We start from the raw sequence: 21,187 nt of genomic DNA, 5'->3' as shown, positions 1-21,187 counted from the left end.
TAACACAGACATAACACACATGTTGACAACATTTCATGAGATACATTTCAGCCTTTCCGGAGGGCACTACAGGGAATCATGCCAGAAGCAGGTGCCAGAGGAAAGCCGAGGTGCCAGGCACACAAGTGCAGCCCTGGTGATGGAGAGTGTGAACTGACAGAGGTGACACCATGCTACTGCACGGACACTACAACGCGTATGGCATGCAGAAGAACAGAGAAGGGAAAAGAAAAAGACCCCCTAACTCGGTTTTTTCTTTTCCTACGCTAAAATTCCAAGTTTATTTCAATGGTGGCTAAGAAGAGTTAATAGGAATGCAAGTGTTTAAATCTGCCTTCATGCAACATTGAATATCTAATGGGGGAATATGTTTCTTACTCCTACTTTCTTTCCCTAGATAACTCCACCCAAAAAAACATTCATCTATTAACAGATTACATCAAAAAGCAAAAATGTTCATGATCCTCTTTTCATTGTACTCTGGTACCTTGTTTTCTTCTCTCTCAAAGCAGTAAAAAAACAAAAACAAACCCCAAAAACACTGCAGGGGAAGACCAAAATCTTTATGTGGTAGGTGGTCTGACAGTGTGCATCTCTTTATATCCCTGCTCCCCCTTATATGTATATAATTAAAGACAGGCACGTATCACCCATCTTTTAGCATTTTCCCACCTTCAACTTATTGGGTCTTCCAGTCTTTTAAAATGAAAACCCCAGTCACATAATTTGTTTGATAATGTAACCCCTGTCCCCTGGATCATTTAGTAAAAAGGATTAAATGTATAGATAGAATTAATAAATTTTTTATCAGCCTGTGTTTAAATTCTTGGCAAATTCTTCTGGTAAACAGTCATACACTCTAACATGAAATACACTTTACAAGCTGTGGGGGATGGATTAAAGAAAAAAAATATTGTGAGTATCCATAAAATAGAAATATTTCTCCTATTTGCAATATATATCAATGTGTTGGTTTTTGTTTAATTAAGTCACAGATGCTGTGCACTTGCAGGAGTATGGTGGATCTAGAAGTATAGTGACACAAATGAGATGTACCCAAAATAACATTTCTAGGACACAGAAAATTACTTGTAAGCATTTTTGCTGAAGCAAAAGAAGAAAAAGAATATTAGCAGTGGTATCCCTGCTATATTCTCATTTATCCTGAAGGACAGGCAAGGATTAACAGGCATCCATCAACAAATAATTCAGGATGGAAACACAGTTCCCCAAATGTCGTATTTATATACGTTAGTAAAATAGCACTGCCAGCTTCACATTAACCTAGTAGACCAAAAGTGACGTAAAAAAGCAACATCACAATTGCTACTCCTCATCACTATCACACTGCTACTAGTCCCACTGGTTAGAGTGCTTTTCATTGCATATATGTTACCAGGGACAACACCTCCCTCTTTTCCTTAATGAAAAGAGAGGTACAGGAGTGCAGACGTTTTCAGAACAGGTTGCTTTTGAAATGAAGCTGCTTACACAGCATTACTGATTTGAATAATCATTACATAGTGAACATACAAAGCAAAAGTTCTTGTGTGAAGTGTCAAATAACTGCAAGCAATTACTTCTGTACAGAATGAAAATACATGTTTTGCCATCATCCTAGGCACATCAAATACAGTAATTTTCCAGTATTGAACAGTAAGGAAATGCTGGGTTTCTTTTCAGTGGCCATTCAGAACTTCAAGGTTAGTTTGATGTTTAAAGTAAAACATTGCTGGCATTCATATATATGTGTATCTATACACATATACATACAGAAATCCTGGTTTACAACTCAACATTCTCCTTTCAGTATTGACTTTAAAAAGTTTTTTCCTTCAAGGGAAAAAAAAAAGAAAAAGAAAGAAGTGCTCAAGCCACCAAGCTAGCCCACAGCAGATACAGCGAAAAAGCAGCAGGTTTCAGGGCAGCCACCTTATCAGTTTCCTCTGGTTTTGCTCCAGCAATCCACGGCATTGCACTCCATTGTTTCTCCTTCCCAGGCAGTGTTTTCACTTGGAAAATGTGGTCTCCTTTTTTCTATTTGGTTTTCATTTTATAAAGCCAGTGTAAATCAACAAGCAATGAGACAGACATACACTATACATAAACATAAAACCAAATCATCTGGAAGTGACAGAACATATTAGATGAGCAAAAAAAAAAAAAACCAAACTGAACCACCGGATATAAAGTAACTTGCAGGGGTCTCAACTTCAAGAGAAAGAAATCAACACAGAAAATACACACAACCACATAATAAAAATTAACTTACACTTTTACATAAATGTCTGTTTCAACCAAAAATATATTTATAGTTACTAAATGAATCACTGTGTCATGAACGTTTGAAAACATGACGAATATTTGTACCTGCGCATATACCACTGTAGGTAGAAATATTAAGGTACTACTCAGAAATTTGAGGAATTTCTTGTCAGTAACCACAAATTAACAAAATAAAGAAGTGATGCATAGTTAGTTGCTGTGTTCTCTGTATGAACATACTCACAGTTCAGATCGCTTACAGATCTTACTGAAATAATGTCCTATTATCAAAAATAATTTTGTAGCATCAGGCCTGCTTAATTGAAAGCTCACTTTTCTGTGGACTAAAAGAAAGCTGGAGAATTTAAGGGGATAGGACAACAATACATTTAAGGAAGAAAAGGTGGGAACCACGGTGATAGACAAGTACAAAAACACAACAAACTGATTTCTTTGAAAGACCAATGTACTCATCTACTGTATGAAAGAAACAGTTAATAACCCAATAGAACTAAAAGTTTCACAACTTGAGAAATTTGGGTAGGTTTCTTGCTACAGGCATTGTGGGTGATATTTGTAGAAAACTGTATTCCATACTGCTGTTTCAAGGTTCAGTCAGAAAGGAGAGGTAGAGAGAAGTAGATAAATTCATTTTACAGACTTTTAAAGACTAAGACAGGTAAATTTTAACAACTGCATTAAATGTGTCCTGAAGTCAACACTGTAAATTAACTGATCACATAAAGTCCTTCTGAAACAAAACACAGACTGTGTGTGTATTTATGCACAAGCTGTCTATGAAGAGATAAAGATACAGAAAAGGAAGGAAAAGTTCTACTGTCACTGAAAAATTATTTCTATCAATCTGTGTAAATCAGCATGAAATTGAAAATATCCATAACATACTGGAAAATGCTGCCATCACTTCTATTTTCTTCTAATTCAGTTGTTCATGAAGAAGAATAAAATTCCACCCACTCATTAAAGTTATGTCCAATAATAATGGTAAAAAAGTTAATGCATACTTAGTATAAACAAATATTACATCAGACAAATAAAGTGTTAACCTGAAGAACAAACTGCATTTGCTGTACGACACAGAGGGTTGTATGGGAAGGCATGCAGACAGGTGTGTGCAGTGACATACCCCTTGTGTCTGTAGGGACAGAGGTGTGATACGCCGCTTTTCCCACTCATTTGGGCGTGGTTCGGGTGTGGATTCCATGAAATTGCGCTTGAGCTCACTAATGCTAGCCTGGTGTTTCAGTAAGTCGTCCTGGGTCTTATCCAGGTCCTAGCAACCCGCAACATAAAACAAAGTAGGACAAAACACGACAACAAAAGCAAACTTAACTGGAAAAAAAAAATAAATAAAAGCAGCCAAGCCAAGAAAAGTGCCTTGTATCTAAATTGGTGACCTTCTTTGTAGTGCCTCAAAATAAAAATGCTTAAGACTATAAGGGATCAAAGATTTTCTGGTTTTGTTTTTGTAGTGAAGGTCTTCGTCATGCACTGTTTCTTCCATATTTTAAAGCAAAGGAAAATAATGCTGTACATGGTTTTAGCAAAGAGCTACTTTCATCAAAAACATGACACTGCTAGTTCTTTGAAGCAGTAATTTCCAGGAGCTGTTTATTTTCGCCTAAAAGTTGTAAAACCGGGTGCAAATATTTCAGGATACTGTGCAGCTAACTTAACTGATGGTAGCTGTAAGAAAGAATAGTTTAACCCAAGGAGTATAAAAATGCATCTTCTTTGCTATTACAAGCTTCATGAAAAATACTTACATCTGTGAACACAATACTACAAGGCCAAATATCCAAGCAGCTAACACCTGCTTAGCTTCAGAGAGACAACATCATCTCTCATGCAGGCTTAAACTTACTGGAAGAATCAGATTTAAAGACTTAAAACCTGTAATTTCACTTTTCAGAACCTGACAGTAGACAGTCAAGTAGGAATAGTTTTTGTGCATGCCAGTACCAAGAAAATGTTCAAAATTGCACCTCATCAGTGCCAAAGGGGACACCACAGTGGGAACTGGATTTTATCATGACCATTGAAGCCAAACTGCAGCACCTTGGATCAAATAACTGCAAGGTATTCTTTCACTTTTGACCAGGTACAGGGCAGAAGTAAAGTTCAGGAGCTATGCCAAAATGTAATTGCTCTAGTAACCAAACAAAAATATATATGCTTAGCTTTCTTATGAATTGTCTTCTAAATACAGTGGCTGGGATTTGGTGAGGGAAGCAGATTTCACCCTGCTTTCACAATTTGTCCTCCTTCCAGCATTCCAGTCTCAAGCCCATGTTGCTTATGCTCACTTTAACATAAGAATATTTTTTCGGTAGTATTCTATAGTTATATTCAAGTTTAAGCCTGGGATCCATTTTTAGTAAAGAACTAAAAGACTGAAGATTGAAGTGAAATATTATCAATTCAGACATAATAATAAGGAAGTTTTGTCAAAATAATGTAATCAGAAATAATTATGTAGGTATAGAATCTGGATTTTTTACAAGGATTTTAAACACTTTTTACCAGAATATTTTGAAATCTACCATTTAGGTTAGGATTTTTATTGTCAGTGATAGCAATGCAAAGATTCTTCACATTGAGTCATAAAAAACCCACACCCCAAACTCCTCAGTTTCTAATTTCTTTTCACTTGCATGTTGAGCGCCAGTAAGGGTATGGTGCTGCACATCTATTTCCTAACCTTGTGGATAAACCTGAATGCATTTTGAACATTTGAACCTCTTCCCTTCTGGCAACTCTGTAGGTTTGTATTGTCATAGGACCACTTTTCATCCTGAACTAACAAATGAGATATTAAATATGTCCCCCTAAAGTTTGTATTTTCGGAGTGAAGTAAAATGTTATGCCAAAGGCATACCACTGAAGCTTGTAACAATCCTGTCATTATTTTAAGACCTGTCTTGGCTTGACACAAGGCACATTTCTTGGACTTGATCAAAGCACAGTTATGCAATGCACACTTTCAGTGCTTCAGTCAGTTATACACAAGCAAAGTTTCAATAGTGATCAAAAAGCTGCAAAAAGCCATAAAACATTAGTTGGGTTACTGCGATCCACACATCTCCTTATTACTGAACAAAACCAATGATTTTTTAAAAAACTGTTTTTGTGACAAAGGGAATTATTTATAGCCCCATCTGGATGAATGAAATAAAGATAGCAGTAAGATTTTTTAATATCTTCGGTTAGCTTAGGTTATTGACCACAACTTAAATGATACTAATAATAACTACAGTGACTGATAAAATAATTGAGATCAACAATCCATACAAAAATTCTTATAATAAAAATCTCTACTTCAGTGACAATGCACTACACATGAACATACCATTCAAAGCTCTTTGCTATTGCTCATCTGCAATAAAAACCAACATTCAAGAAGCAAAATTTACTTCCATTTGAAAAGGAAGAAAACCCAGAAAATATTTCCAAAGATATCCAAACATTCCCTTTGAATATCCGATCCTTGCATCATTTTTCAATATTCCTAAAACCAGTCTCAGAACCAGAATTAGTTTTCTATACTTCTACTGCTTGTCCCTTATGAACTCTATTTATTCAGCTGATGTATTTGAGGAAGGTTGATTAAACTGGCAAAAGCTGAAAACTCTACTCAACTGAAGATGCAAACATTGAGGTGCAATGTACAAAAAAATCTATTTAGAATTATGAATTGCACCCATGTGTCTGCTGTATCTAAATAGGGCTATTATTCCCAGTTGCCACCTTGAAAACATTTAGCAAAAATACACTAATTTACATTCAGTGTTCAAGCTGAGGGTTGGTTGTGGGTATTTTGCATTTGTTTGGTTTTTGCTTAAACTCAGATACTAGAATGGTAACATGCAACATTTCCAAGCCAGTTTTCCCCATGCGCTTCATGCAGTGTGACCGCAACAGCCTGCAGGTGACCTCCCATCCCATGCAGCCTGGCAGCCCGTGAGAATGGAGAGCACTTTTTGTATTACATACAAACCTCCAACATTAAATTGCTATGTCTGACATAAATATTTTCCCCGTCTACTCTCAAGGAATTGATCTGTGAAATTGAGCCACAGAAACAAAAAGAAAACAAAAACGAAACAAAACATAAAGAACATAAAATGGACCAGCAGCAAGCAAATAAAAAAGGACCCTTACAATCAGACAGTTAAATAAAGGAAATAAAATGGTGAGGTGAAAAGGCACTATTCAGACAAAACCCACAGCAAATTTAGGGTGCTAACAAGGCAGGCAGCCACAGCCGGGTTCAATTGTAAAAGAACAACCAAGCACCTTCTGCTGTGCTTCCTCCTCTTCGCATTCCACCTGTGCGAGCGCATGACAAATTATCAAGAAAGGGAAGTGTCAACATTGGCTTACAGACTAACACAGAGCCTTCATCTCTTTGTAAATGCTGCAAAGCGTGCTGGATTTTACAGACCTTTACTTTTTCGGCCCCAGATGTTGAAATTAAGCGACTTGGGTCTTCTTGCACCTACATTGTTGTAGAATGGCTGAAGTAATTTTTGGCATAAGTGGCATGAAAAATGGACGTTTCACACTGTGTCCCTTTCTTGCTGTACTTTTTATTGTTTCCCAGGTGAAAATTTAAGAATGAGTAACAAACAAAAATGATATGCATAATTTCTATGGTAGGTGACTCAAATTCTCTAACAAATTGATGGGAAAATGGTATCTAACCCAGGAGTTCTTTTGGGAAAAAAGTTTAGGGTTCAAGTCAAATACTTAAACACTGTATTTACAAACTGTCTTAAATTTTAGGAACATTGTTGTCTTGGGATGAATTATTTGCACACACACACATATACCCCTTTTTAAGTGAATATATTTGTTCTTAAACTGCAATTCATTGTGTTGATAATTTTCTGTAGCTAATCTTCATATCTCATCTCCAATTATTCTGAATGCCTTAAGGAACAGCATTCTTTAAAAAGTGAACCACTTCCCAGTTATCTTTCCAAAAGCACAAATATCAACTGGTAATCTTAGGAAAAGATGCATTTACAAGTCAACACTGTGCAAATCCATAAATTTGAAGATGGATTTACTGCTCATACTGTTGCATTTTGGATTCTGTGTGAATGATGTGGTACGTGTAACATTTTTATTATTTTCTGACTTATCTGAGGTTGCATCTTCTGTAACTACACTAAAAATTATTGATTGGATTAGGCTATGGAAAAATGGAGAAAATCTTACAGTCATATGTTTTTCATTATTTTATACTTAGTCAGGTATTATAATGGCATTGTGTGAAATTTAACAAGTCTTTAATATGTACATCGGTTTAGAAGACTTTGTTAAATGAAACATTAAACAGATCCTCCTCCATTTTGATTCTGTAATAATTGGTTTAATATTTTCTTTCAGGATCAAAATAGAAGACCTTTTTCTAGTGGTATTGCTGTAACATGTGCAGCAGACATAAGGAAAGGAGGCAGTTTGTCAGCCACTCCAGATGATCAGAGCAACATGCTGGTGTGACTGAGGCTTCTGTACATTTTAGCAGTGTATTCCAAAGAATGCTCAGATTTCAGTGATACAGTCTGACATAACCTGCAATCCCAGCTAATGAATGAAATCGTCTCAACTGCTGCTAGAGATTAATCAAAGCATGTAAAAAAGAAAAAGTGCCTCGGACAGACTCAGCTTTGCACACATCCTTGTACAGCTGAAACATCTGAAATCAAAACACTGATTTTAAAGTATCTGTGGTTTTCTGAATTCAGCTTTTAGGAACTTCGTTTTTCATATCTAAACAGAACTTCAGAGATGTGCATTCCAGTCAATGCATGCGGGAGACAGGCATTTTAAAAGCAATTGACAGTGCAAATAGAACTTGCAAATAGTATCAAATAACATCTCTATTGTTACATAGCGCACTTTCAGTATTCAGTTTTATGTGCTCTTTAACGTTTTGAATTACAATGCAAGTCCACCTGCAGGTCAGTATCCGTGGAATTTCATGAGATTATGCATGCTGTAGGAAATCAGGCAGAAAAACCATAAACTATCTATTGACTAAAAACCCCACAATGGCAATTTTTCACAAATGAGAAATGCTAAAAAGATACAGATATACACATGTGCATTTGTGTATTTATATATGTATTTACAGGCATGTACACAGACACACCTCTAAACCAGGAAGTGTGCAAAACTGAGCAAGCCTCTTGAGAACAAGCATAAATGCAATGTGCAAGTGTCAACATTTAAGCAGCAAAATTACACACCTCCTCTTCCTCTGCTTTGTCATTCAGGTCATTGCCATTAGAGCTACTAAAGGAAGTCACCTTAGGCTCCAGGTAGCAGAGGGACAGAGCGAGAGGAAGGGAAAATGTGAGTGAAAAAGGAATAGACTGGAAAGCAGACAGAAGCAGGACAAAGACAAGGAGAAAAGAGGGGATGAAGGAAGGAGAGGTAATAGGAATATAGTGCTGAAGGCCAGGTGGGAGGAAAGAAATGCAAACATCAGGAAGGCTAGGTAAAGTAATATAGCCATCCTCATCAAGCAGCGAACGGAAACTAAAAGAAAGGCATCTGAAGAAGCTGAATGAGACGCACAACTCGGTGCTTTTGTAGTCATTTGCATGGATTCTTCCCTCAACAGCAGGGGAGCCTCGACTAGCTAGGGGTCTCATAGAGGTATCAAAGGTATTAATTGGTGAAGCTGTTCTGGTTTTATTATGATCTGATGTTTGTTCCATGGAATTGCACTCTGAAATGTCTGGAATGGTAAGGAAGGGCTCTTCAAAGGGATCTTCCTCTGAAATATCTGAAAGCATGTCGATCTCGGGGACAAGTGACAAGTTTGTGAGATGGGATGACACAGAATGGATGGGCAGTGATGACGGGTGTACGTGAGTGAGCTGAAGAAAAAAATTCTGTGCACAGTGGAAAATGAAAGCACAACAAAAATGCAAGTTTGAAGGCACATGAAGAGGGGAAAAAAGAGAAATTATTAGTTAGTGAAAACATTTACTAAGAAGAAGGGATAGTTTTACTAACGCAATAGAAATAAAAATAAAAATCCCACTGTGTTTTACAAGCAGCCAACTTGTTTACTTCTGTGGATTATGAAAGGAACCCATTACAAATGTTTTGTTCTCAGGCTGTAAAGAACTGTGCACTTTTGAACTGTAGTAGTCAATTAAAACAGATGGAAGCAGACAGACATTCAGAGCTTTGGCAGAAAGGTCAGAGGACAGTGCAGTGTACGAAAGACAAGCTGGCACTTATTGGGTTTATAACTGTTTTCTCTAAGACTTAAAGAGAACCAGAAAGGAAAAGAAGCATCTGCATTAGGGGAAAGAGGAAAAGCTGTTCACAGAATAAGCATGTGTAACGAAACTGTACTGAACAGCTTCCTGGAACAACCTTCTGAAATACTGCCTTCCCCTCCAGCACTGTTTTGGTTAAAATATTTAAAGTTACACCACTTTGAAAACACGGGAGAATCATCATTTTACCAAGCCCAAAGGCAAAACATCATGATTTATTTTACCACTTTTCTCCCATAAAGAAACAGTGTGTGCCTTTTTTCTCATCTATTTCAAAATTATTTCAAGTTGCCAGCAAACAAAAAAATGCAGCTGTGGTACTTGTTCTCTTCCTACACTTGAATGCAGTGGGAACACATGAACTGCACAGAGAAACTCAGCAGTCTCACCAAGAATAAAATGGGTAGCTAACTTGCAAAAATGTTTAAGGACAAAATTACTCTTTAAATATTAAACTAAGTTCTAGAGAATTGCTAAAATAGATATGATCTCCAAGAGAGAAAAAGCAGCAGATTTTACCTGGCACTTTGGGAGGGAACTTTGACATCAAATCATACTGAATATTATTTTTTTTTACCTATTCCCTCAGTAGCTCAAACAAACAAGACAAGCAAACATTTGCAACAGGAACAGATCACAGTACTTAACCTTTCACAGAAATCTATACCTTAGTCAACATACAAGTTTTTAAAGGATGCAATAGTTCAGCAATGGCTACTAAAACAAAATTGTTACCTATGGTAATTAAACTGAATCATAATATACCCAACTTTGCAAAGTGTACACAACCATGGTATATTAGCATTTTTATTCAAGTCTAAACAAACTAAGGAAGTGAATAAAACATGATTTACCCTTTGAAACATTTTTTCAAGAACTCATGCAAGCTTATTGAACATTTAAATTAGATTTCCAGCAATAAAAGAAACTCTAGGTCAGTGCCATTTAGAAGTTTGTATTGTCTTTTGCTTACATATGCTTACACTAAGTTAAACACACAGAAAGCACTTGACAATTTTCCTTTAATATTTTAATAGAGTGTTCTATATGATACTCACAACTGATAGACACTAAATAACCTCACATGGATGCACACATTCAGATGAATAAATAATTTTCGTGTGAAAGTCAGACATACCTTTCCATCCTGAGTCAATTCTAGTTGTGGAGTTTTGAGTGGACTTTCATCTTCTTCTCTGCCTTCTTTTAACTTGGCCTGACCAGCAGCTTCAAGATCAATGATTTTATCTCCAGCAGCCTGCCCTCCAGTAGCAGAGAAGTCTCTTACAAGACTTTGGTCTGAAATACCCATGGGAGCTATTATAGAACAAAATAATTTTGGCTAATTTGGATAAGCTCAAACATTTTGGTTTTACATCTTAGGAAAAACACTTTATGATTATATCAGCAATGATCAATACAGGCTAGTATTGATACACTGTGGGTGATACAGTATTTTTCAGCTTCTTGGCTTTACAAAATCACTCCATCATAAAACTTGCATTTATTATGTATGGAAAAGACCCTCATGGTATCAGACAAGTATTTATCAACTTCTTGATTAGTCTTGGAAGAGAAATTGAAGGTATTGCTCTTTTGAGTGTATAAATCACCATGAAAAAAAAGAGAGAAATATGAAAGAGTATTCTGTGGAAATTCACTATTTGAGAGGACTACTTCAATGCAATCTAGAAATAGCTATGCATATAACTGTCACAGTATTCTTCACTGTAATCTTAGCACAACTGCCCAAACAGCTCAGTGGAAGTAAGAACTTTCCTCCCAATATGCTTGTAAAAAATGGAGGGGTAAATACTAAGGAAGTATACTTGAATACAGTCAAAGCACAAGAGAGTGAAAGGACTTAAATTATCTTCCTCTTATTTGACTCAGCCTACCAGGACTCATGAGCAGGATGGCTCTTTTTTAAAATCATGATGACTGGCTTGATCAAAATAATAGTAATGAAGTAGAAGAGAATACATTAAATGAAGGAGTTTTAATAAATAATACTTTGATACAAACTTAATTCATTTAGTAATATTCTGTAATACCTCCACATGCCTTGGCTTTACAAAGCTGAGGTGGAGAAAGTTGAGAGGAAGATGTTTCTTGAGTACATTTGAGGGGTATCCTCTTTTAAAAAGTGTAAGCTTCACACCAGAGACTCCCTTAAGATGCTAAGAAGCCAAGCCAAGCTAATGGGAAATGTGGTATTTGGGATGTAGGGCTTTTGGGGAGCCTCTGTAAGTTCTGTAACTTAATCTTCTGATCCCTTCATGGGTGGCAAATAGAGCATTTCTTGGCTATACACCACTCAGGTTCCACAAGTCAGTTTCAGAGTAACTTAGGTTGGAAGGGACATCCAGAAGTCAGCTAGTCCAAACCCCTGCTCAGAGAAGGTCAAAGTAGACTAAGCTGCTCAAGGGCTTGTCCAGTTGAGTTTTAAGTACCTCCACGGTCTTTTTAAATAAGCAAAAATTTGTTACTTGTAACTGAAATCTGCTGTGTCTCAACTTGCAGGCACACCCCACTGCCTTATCACCAGGTGCCTCTGAGAAACACATGGCTCTTTTTTTCTATAGGTCCCCTGTCAGCAGCTGTGGACAGCAATACCTCATTGCAGCCTTCTTTTAAAGCTGAAGGACCACAGCTTCCTCAGCTTCTTCTGATATATCACAGGCCCCCAGGCCTCTGGTCAGCTTGCTGCTCCTTACTGGGCTCTTTGCAGTATGTCACTGGCATCTAGTACTGTGGAGCCCAAAGACGAACACAGTATTTCAGGCACAGTCTCAGAAAGTACTGAATAGAGAGGAACAAGAATTTCTTCTGATGTGCTGGCTATGCTTTTGCTAATATAGCCCAGGATAGCGTAGGCATTCTCACGTTGACTCGTGTTCAACATGTTCCACAGGAGTCTCCAGATCCTTTTGTGCAAAGCTACTTTCAGAACAATGTTTTATCATGCGCAAAATTTTGACCCTGATGCTTCTGTAAGAGTGAAAGTTAGGGCCTGAATACACATGCCTGCTTGCCTGTATTCTGTAGATTATACACAAGGGATGCCAGAGAGGCTTCATTATAAACCAGTTGAGAGTTGTGAAGCATTCAAATTGTTTCTAGCCAGAAGAAGAAGGGGAACAAACAGGCTCAGTAACACTGATGTGGTGATGGGTTTTTTGGTTGACACAAGAAGTCATCATATGTTATACTGGTGCAAGGACTTTTGCCTCATATTTTTACTTCAGTTCTTAGAATGTAAGACTTGGTAGGTTTCTCAAGCAAGTGTCACAGTTTAGTCATTTGTTGTAGTACAGAGAATGAATATTTGCAGAAGTAAAACTTTTCTAAGTAAAAGATTTTTTAAGAAAAAAAGATAAAGTTGACAGTTCAGTTGTATCTAAACTCACTGTCATGGTTCACTTTTATTCCAGTAAGGTTGTGCATGCCTAAATCTAAGTCAAGCTTCCTGTTATTTTGCTGAAGTTTTTTTTTTCTATTACACATTATTGCACAAGTGATTTTGAGTAAGACATATGCTTTTACGTCTCTCACACACAGTGCTGCTATACCTGCCTTTGGACAGGATGCCTGTTTCCAGTAAAGGAAACCAGAAGGTATTTCTGCTAAAAAAGACCAAATACCAGTAATGACAAAAAAACCTTTAGCTATTCAAAGTGAACATAAAAATGTTTAACTAAACACTGAAGTACTGAATAAATATACTAGGATACTTTAGCTATTCAAAGTGAACGTAAAAATAAATGTTTAAAAAAAAATGTTTAACTAAACACTGAAGTACTGAATAAATATACTAGGATAGCAATATACTGAACAAAATGATGGAAAACTCTAAGAAACAAGTCGTTCAGCCTTTTCTGTTTAGAGAAGCTCAGGCCAGCCCACATTTCAAAAAGATGCCACAGACCCAACAATTTTATCAAGAGCTTGTAGTGTGTGCCTATGCCTTCAAAAAGGTATGGGTAGTGTGTACAGATGCTACATACCCAATATAATGAACTCCATATATCCACAGCAGTGCCATGCCATTTAGGCAGTGACTGAACTTAATGTTTAGGTCACCTAAACATTACACTGACAAGTACCTAAAGTGGCTTTAGAAATTGAAATTCATAAATCTGCCAAATGACCTTCTGGCCATCCTTAATGTTAACATTTCTGAATGTTGGTCAGGTCAGAGTGACAACACATAATGTAATCACAACACTGAAAAAAATAACTGGAATTTTGTACCTCCATCAAGGCTTCTGGAAACACGTTTGCTGGAGGTGCGTTCGAAGTACGGAGCTGGTCTGTCTATGAGGTTGCTGGCCTGTCGTGTCTGCGCCTGCGTACGGCCGCTGTAGCGGAACTTGGAACCCAAGGTCAGAAACTTCGCTTTTGGAGGCTGTTCTGGTGATAGAAGTCTGAAAGGGAAATATGAGGAAAGTCAGTTTTAAAGGCTTTATTTTAAGTATTTAATGAGGCAATTTGAACCTACTTATTGTACTTCAGCTTGTGCTCTCTAAGAGCACAAGCTGAAGTAAGCTCTTCAAAGACCTTTCAAACAATGCATGTTATTTATTGTTTGCAGTTGGAGTGATGCTGATAACCATCACATTCTTCCACAGTATGACTAAGCATCTGGGACTCCATTATTTTGGTGCTATCTTGGTTAAATTTTAATTTTTTGTAGAAAGCTGAAGCTAATATAGGTCATGTAGAATACCTCTCAGATCTCTCCTTAGAATTCTACTTCTAGTAAAAGCTATACATTCCACTACCACTGCCTTTCCTATATTCCGAGGTACCAACACAGCAGCTGCTCTTCCTTAACATTGGGAAATAGTATCTCAAAGCTGTATAAAAGGGAGTATCGAGTGAAAAGAGATTGAGGAGACTGGAGAGTTGTTACCCAACAGCAACAAGTTTAGCAGTTTACATTCAGACTCTAGTTTCTTTGCAATGCCATTGGTAAAATTATATAGGTTGATGTTTGCTGGATATAAGGAGTGGGGTGAAGAACGATATTGTGAAAAGGGTGAGAAAGAGGGTTACATGTACTGTTAATGCTGGCTATGTGTGTTTGTACTGTAAGTGTTGGAGTTCTTGTCAGAAAGTTCAGAATGGGGTACCCAGGGAGCTGGTGATGTCACTGTCCCTGGAGGTGTTTAAAGAAATACTGGATGTGGCACTTAGTGGTTTAGTTGATAAGGTGATGTTAGGTCACAGGTTTGACTTGATGATCTCCAAGGTCTTTTCCAACCAGGTTGGTTCTGTGATTCTGTACCGCCATCACATGAGTTTGAAGACAGGTACTTTCTACATCCCTGAATTTCCTTCAGTATGAGGACTTCAAGTTTATACTCATCTAACCCTATTGCTTGTACTTTGTTTCTGAAATCTGACCATCAGCTGCAACAGAGGGTCCACTGCCATCCTTGCTGATAAGGCAAACAGTCATCACTGCAAGAACTCTTCCCAGTCCCCACTTCTCTGGAAAGGTCTTTGAAGTTGTTTCCTGGATCAATGTAATGCTGCAAATACACGTTCACCCATCATGGCCTACTTCCTCTCTGTATAAAACTATCAGATTATTGCAGACAAAGCTTCTTGATTTGAGAATTTGCAAAGAATGAGCAGCTCACTGAACATCAACTTCTTTGAAGCAGAACCAGCAATTCACATGTCATTTGTACTGAGAATGGCACAGATGGGCACACAAGAGTTCAAACTTGCTGACTTAGTTCTCCTCTTCTGAGCACTTGCACAGAAATATTTGCGTCAGCGGAATCCAATCCAATATATGTTAAGGCAGTATCCAGTACTGGGTCCTGAAGACTACAACAATCATTCTAAATGTGTTTCAGCAAAACTGAAGAATTTTCAGATACCTAGCAAACAGAACAGTGAGCTGACCCTGGCTGATTAACAGGGCCCCCCCAAAGACACTCTCCTTTCCCAGCTGGACAAAAGAGAGATAAATGTAACAAGCAGCTTATGGGTGAGATGAGGACAGGGAGACATCATTCACCAATTGCCCTCATGAGCAAAACAGACTAGACTTGGGAATAAATTAATTTAATTTTTTATCAGTCAAATCAGAGTAGGAAATGAGAAGTAAACCTAAATCTTAAAAACACCTTCCCCCTTTTTCCCCAAGAGGGGATGTTTACTAGGACACTAAATCTTAATTTGTTTCAATATTTATAAAGAAAAGGAATTCAAGACGGTCCTTCTCCCCAATATTTCCAAAAGGAAGTGCATTATGTACTAAGACAAAGAAGGCTAAAAGGGTTTTTCCAAGGTTTCTTCAGTTCTTGATTTTCCATTATTGGCAAGGTTGCAGTATTAACTGCCATTTTTATCTTCCACCCTGCTGAGATAAACTTTTAATCTCTTAATGTGGAAAAAACAAGAGAACTAATTACTTCCTGATTAAGGGCATTTGAATGGATTTTTGTATTACATGTTTAATTACATAAATAACTGAAAACTGTGCTTTTACCACTTTAAGACATTCTGAGGAGACACTGAAAAAATCATGAAAATATCAAATAAAATATCATAGAGCAGAAATAAAACCACATTTCTGCAGACACTGGTTAAGATCCAGAGCTGCCAACTAAGCTTACCTCAAATTTTTTATGCAGATACATGGTTTGACTGCATTTTTTATGTAGATTGCTGCTCTTTGAAAATGCTACTGGAATCCTCTAAGTTTGAGCTGATAACAAGTGAATACAATGCCCTTTGGTAGTCATTTTCAATACAGTTCATTACAATTTTTATAAATAACTTCATTTACTAGTGAATTTCCTATACATCATAAGAAAACAGATCTTAATGTGGTTATTTGAGATAAACTGAAACATTACATAAGACAACACAAGGAATCTTACCATGTTATATAGGGCATGCTAAGAGATTTGGAAGCTAAAAATATGCATCTAAACTGTATACAATTTACTGTGGCATCATACACAAGCTTTACACAGGCTCTGGATGAGCTACAGTCTCTTGAACTGTAGCAATTGCTTTCTGCTGTTTATCTTTGAAGGGAGATAGAGCTGGCTTTATTTTACTGTTTTTAAATCAGGATGAGAGGTTCTGAGGATTTTCTCCCTGATGACATCAGTGGAGTATATAGATTTACAGAATGGTTCAAGTATTTGTTACATAATTCTTGTTATAATGTCATTCCTGGTAAGGAAAAGCCATTTCTGATTGGAATAAAATCCAATTATTTTTATTATGTCAGTATTTCTATAGTAAGGTTATTTCATAGCTATTAATGCTCCTGAAAGCTTTCAGACTTGCAAATGGTAGTTGTCAGTTTAGGATTTTTGACTTTCGTAAGATTTGCTTTTTCCTTATTCAGGTCTATTTTATTACTATAAAACTAGGAAATACATCTTACCAGCAAAGAAAATCACTGCATGAGTTATTTGAAGAATATTAATAAACTTTTCACTGTGGACAGAACTGCATGCTATTTGTGGTAATAGACACCACCAGCCAAAGCAGACTTCAAATTTTCAAAAAGAATAGAATGCTGGATTGTGTTAATGAATGAATTCTATCAACATGGAAAAAAAATCTCTGATCAGGATTTAAAAATAAGGGCTTCTAAATTAAGCATTTGGAGACTGATTTATGCTGAGATTTAGCAATTTCAGCATAAGTTCTGCCTTTGCATTCAAGAACATGCTACAATCAGTGCAAATCTGAATATGGAAAACCATCCAGTGAGAGAGTTCCAGTAATCATCTGCTTAGGTCTCCTGGTCCCCAAGTTCTCTGAAGTTCTGTCTAGCAAGTATGCTCAGCAACAGGATTGCATCTACTTTAAAACACAACTGTTTTTTTTAAAAAACAGGCTACTGAAGGAGAAAGCTTACCATTACACACCCTTGGTACCTTGAAGAAAAAACTCAGATTCAATCCCTATCCAATTCATAGGAGATTCGACCTAAATCTGTGACTCCTAGGCTGCAGGGGGCATAGGTACACCCTCATGGAATGTGTGTTATAACAATCAAACTATGTCAAAATCCTTTTCAGTGAAGGAAGTAGAGGAACAATGCTTGGCCACTTGTTAAGGTGCTCCTTTAGAAACAGATGATCGTTTCAATGACCAATTCAGAATTCTGTGTTCCTCAGTTGATGGAGAAAAAAATGCAGAGGATGTTATAGATTATTACATAAACAAATAGTCTGTTTAAAGTTTTTTTGAAGAATGACTGTGAACTCAACCTAGTTCATAAATAATGAAAAATTCAGCTAGAAGCATTTACACTCAGCAGAATGTTGAAATTAATTGAATGAAGATTACTGTAAAGCTCTAAGAGCTTCTGTGATGATGTATAAGGGCTTTTTAGATGGTCATTCTGAAAAGTCAGCCTTTCAGGAAATTTTACCACAAATCACAGAATGTATCAGGTTGGAAGGGACCACTGTGGGTCATCTGGTCCAACCTCCCTACTCAAGCAGGGTAATTCCAGAGCACATGGCACAGGACTGAGGCCTAACAGTTCTTGCACACCTCCAGTGCTCCGTGACCACTTGTTTAGTTCCATCCTCTTAGCTCTCTCAAAGTTTTGATAAAGCAGTTAATTGTACTTGAGACTTTAGGAATTAGTAATTTGGGGTCAATTATTGTCAGGGTATCTTCTATCTAAGAGGTGATACTGTAAGGGGCAAAGAAGGGAGAAATCTTTACTTTCCTCCATCCTTTAAAAGAAATATAGGAGTATACCTTGCAAAGTGGGGGAAGAAGAGAATTATCATTTACCTGAAGAAAGTATGGTGCTCCACACAAACCTTCCATAACCTTTTAGCAGCACGATGGTTTGGCAGTTTGAACCCAATAGTGCTCTCAAACTGTTCCAGCTAGAAAGAATCCACAAATAAATTAATCCATTTGCTTAAGCTGGCTATTAATTAAGAGGTAGAGTTCAGATAGTTCCATTACTGTATCATGCTGTAATATTCCTGCCATAAGATTTTTTAAATTTTTTTTAAAAATATCAGAATTTCCAGCCTTTTAAAATAATTATACTTAAATAAAATAGATCTTCTTGGTTTGCCTTTACTAATCAAGACAGGTGTTTAATAGACTCATTGGAATCTGAAGAGAAAAAACATTCATAAGTTCTGTTTGAATATATCATAAGCATATAAGGACAGCTGTGGAAAAAATGAGGATGTTTTCTTACTGCTGGACAGAAATGATCTCACAAAAGAAACAAGACCGAAAGGTGCTACTTACTTCTGCTGGCCTGACTTTGATGTAGAAATTACTTCGCTTGTAGGAAATCTTCAGAATTTTTGGCCAAGCGAAGCGGTTGATCCGGAGTCTGTCTTTGTAAATCAGCAGGCCATTAGCACAGACACCCAGCATGATATCCACACCTTCAGAATCCTACCAGGTGTGAGACAATTTCAATAAAAATCACTTCAATAAGATTCCAAACAAGTAATTATTGCTGACATACCTTGAGGGAATGTTGTAACTGGGGCATGTTTCATATTCAAACCTGACTCTGACAATGAGATTCTTAAATCAGAAATAGCCAAGTATATTCATTTTATAGGAAAGACTTTGGACTCCAAGTAATGGTTTTGGCATTCATATGCCACAGTTCTGGGAAATTCTTCAATATTCTGGTAATAGGGACTAAGTTAACAACTTACAAGCAGGAAAGGTATGGCCAGTGTGTGTGCTAGCAATAATTTCAACAAATATTAAAAAAAGAAAAATGAAAACCAGGCCTGTCCCACTTAAAGCAGTCAGTGGCAGTCTGAACAAGCTGGTGATCAAGGTGATCTTTTACGGTCATGTACTATTCCAGCAAAGATAGAGGAGGTAATGGACAGGTTTCTGAGCATTCTCTTTCACTGACAGCATTTGATGCAAGTTTTACAGGCTACAAAACTAATCACTTACTGATACACTATACAAGACAGTGGAATCTCATGTCCTCCCCAACAACTGATCAACTACATCAAATGCCAATACAGTCATTATGTAGTTGCTTCACTGGCAAAATTAACAAACAAAATTTAACCATGTTTCTCCAATATTTAAAAGTCTTGGTTTTCTTTTTTAAATGCGAGACAGATATGCTTATAATACTTTAAATTTCCTAATGATTTGAGATTCTGGATTTATGAGAGGGAGTGGGAGGAGGTTATTAGTTTGTCTTCTGAGGTTTTAACAAAAAAAAAAGAAAAAAAAAATCCCATTTGAAATTAAAATTTCATTTGACCTACCCCAGGAAGTGGAAAAAGCACCAAAATCATCCCCCCCATATTGTTTTTAACTCTCATGGTACTATGAAAACAATTACATGTTCTTTTAGGCTTTACTTTATTGGCCCCACATCTCCTTGGCATAGAAAATATGACATTTTAAATGTTTTTATTTGCTCGTAAGAGTGAAATGTTAGTTCCAAGTTGCACATGTCTATGCACTAAATAAAGTTATATATAAATTCTACTGACGTTAGAGTTGTAAATTGAGTAATTATCATAACCAAGAGATAAAGGCCTACAGCTAAAAATTAAGCATATGGCCTTTTAAAAATAATCTATATATAGATAGTATTTTCTTTAGTACTTAGCATGTCTCTCCTAAAACAAAACCAAACAAACCCAATCCCCAATACCTTGGCATGATGTAAATCCACTCCATACATGGAGAGTCTCTTTGCATTTTCTAGGAACTGGGAATCCGCCTGTGCTGGAGTCAAGCCCCTAAAACCATTGAACAAGCTTTGAGTTTATTGGCAAAAAAACGAGTGTCAAAACTGAGTGGAATCCTGGAATTCAGACTGATAGAAAAACCTCAGTTTATAAGGTATCGAGAGCACTTTTGCTCTACATGAAAATTGTTCTTTCACAGCGTATTATTTTACTTGAATACAGATTTCCACCTTCACTCATTCAAACAGATGCATGCTGCTTAAACTAATTCATATAAAAATACTTTTTTCCAAAAGTTCTCTAACAAGACCTTAGTGCAACTACTATTTTCAAACTCAACTTTCTAAACACACCAAACTAAGAGCTTTTAGTTACATAAGAAATTATTTCCAAAGTAGCAGTAAGTTTACCTCAGCAGATTTACACATACTCCTAAGGGAGAATCGACATAAACGTGACAAAGCATGAGGACTTCTTTTAATCCCACTGAATCTGACATACCTGTGTGTTTTGTGTAGCTCAGCCACTTTCTCTTCCATTTCTTGAGTCTGATTGGGTGCAAACTGGAATTCACTGATATAATCACTGCTGTGCTCCTCTGGGTCATGATCACCCAGCTCAGCCTGCAGGGTATATGAACCAAGGAGGGCGTGAGTCACAAAAGAACATGGCAGTCGGCCAGATACAATATCCTGGCGAAGCTGTAGGCACAAGAAATACCTGCAGGACAAAGGAGAAAAAAACAACCAAACAGAAAGAAGAACAAAGAAAGGGTTACCTATGACAGATAATGAGAAATATGGCAGAATTCATCAAGATGCATGTAACTGGGTAAGCATGTTTTAAAGTAAGCAAATGCATTAATAATGACATTATATTATTTGAGCATTA

General features: G+C 36.9%; 1 protein-coding gene across 16 annotated transcripts in view; it reads right to left on the bottom strand.

Annotated features, from left to right (window-relative positions):
- Positions 1 to 21,187, bottom strand: part of EPB41L2 (erythrocyte membrane protein band 4.1 like 2) — a 111,462-nt gene that overhangs the window by 15,382 nt on the left and 74,893 nt on the right. For 5 of the 16 annotated variants that reach the window (XM_039707793.1, XM_039707794.1, XM_039707789.1 and 2 more), the window contains 10 exons: positions 20,798 to 21,016; positions 20,260 to 20,347; positions 18,861 to 19,013; positions 18,384 to 18,481; positions 13,845 to 14,017; positions 10,729 to 10,907; positions 8,544 to 9,194; positions 6,583 to 6,615; positions 3,413 to 3,559; positions 1,933 to 2,037 (listed from right to left, as the gene is read on the bottom strand). In XM_039707793.1, the coding sequence (XP_039563727.1) occupies positions 1,933 to 2,037; positions 3,413 to 3,559; positions 6,583 to 6,615; positions 8,544 to 9,194; positions 10,729 to 10,907; positions 13,845 to 14,017; positions 18,384 to 18,481; positions 18,861 to 19,013; positions 20,260 to 20,347; positions 20,798 to 21,016 (1,846 nt within the window). Of the gene's footprint in view, positions 1 to 1,932; positions 2,038 to 3,412; positions 3,560 to 6,283; positions 6,347 to 6,582; positions 6,616 to 8,543; positions 9,195 to 10,728; positions 10,908 to 13,844; positions 14,018 to 18,383; positions 18,482 to 18,860; positions 19,014 to 20,259; positions 20,348 to 20,797; positions 21,017 to 21,187 lie in introns of all 16 variants that reach the window. The other 11 variants (XM_039707788.1, XM_039707790.1, XM_039707797.1 and 8 more) reach the window with 6 other exon arrangements.

The sequence above is a fragment of the Passer montanus genome, unplaced genomic scaffold, assembly GCF_014805655.1.
Source record: "Passer montanus isolate IOZ18808 unplaced genomic scaffold, ASM1480565v1 scaffold2, whole genome shotgun sequence".
NCBI classification, from domain to species: Eukaryota; Metazoa; Chordata; class Aves; order Passeriformes; family Passeridae; genus Passer; species Passer montanus.
This window is presented reverse-complemented; position numbering and strand designations above follow the sequence as displayed.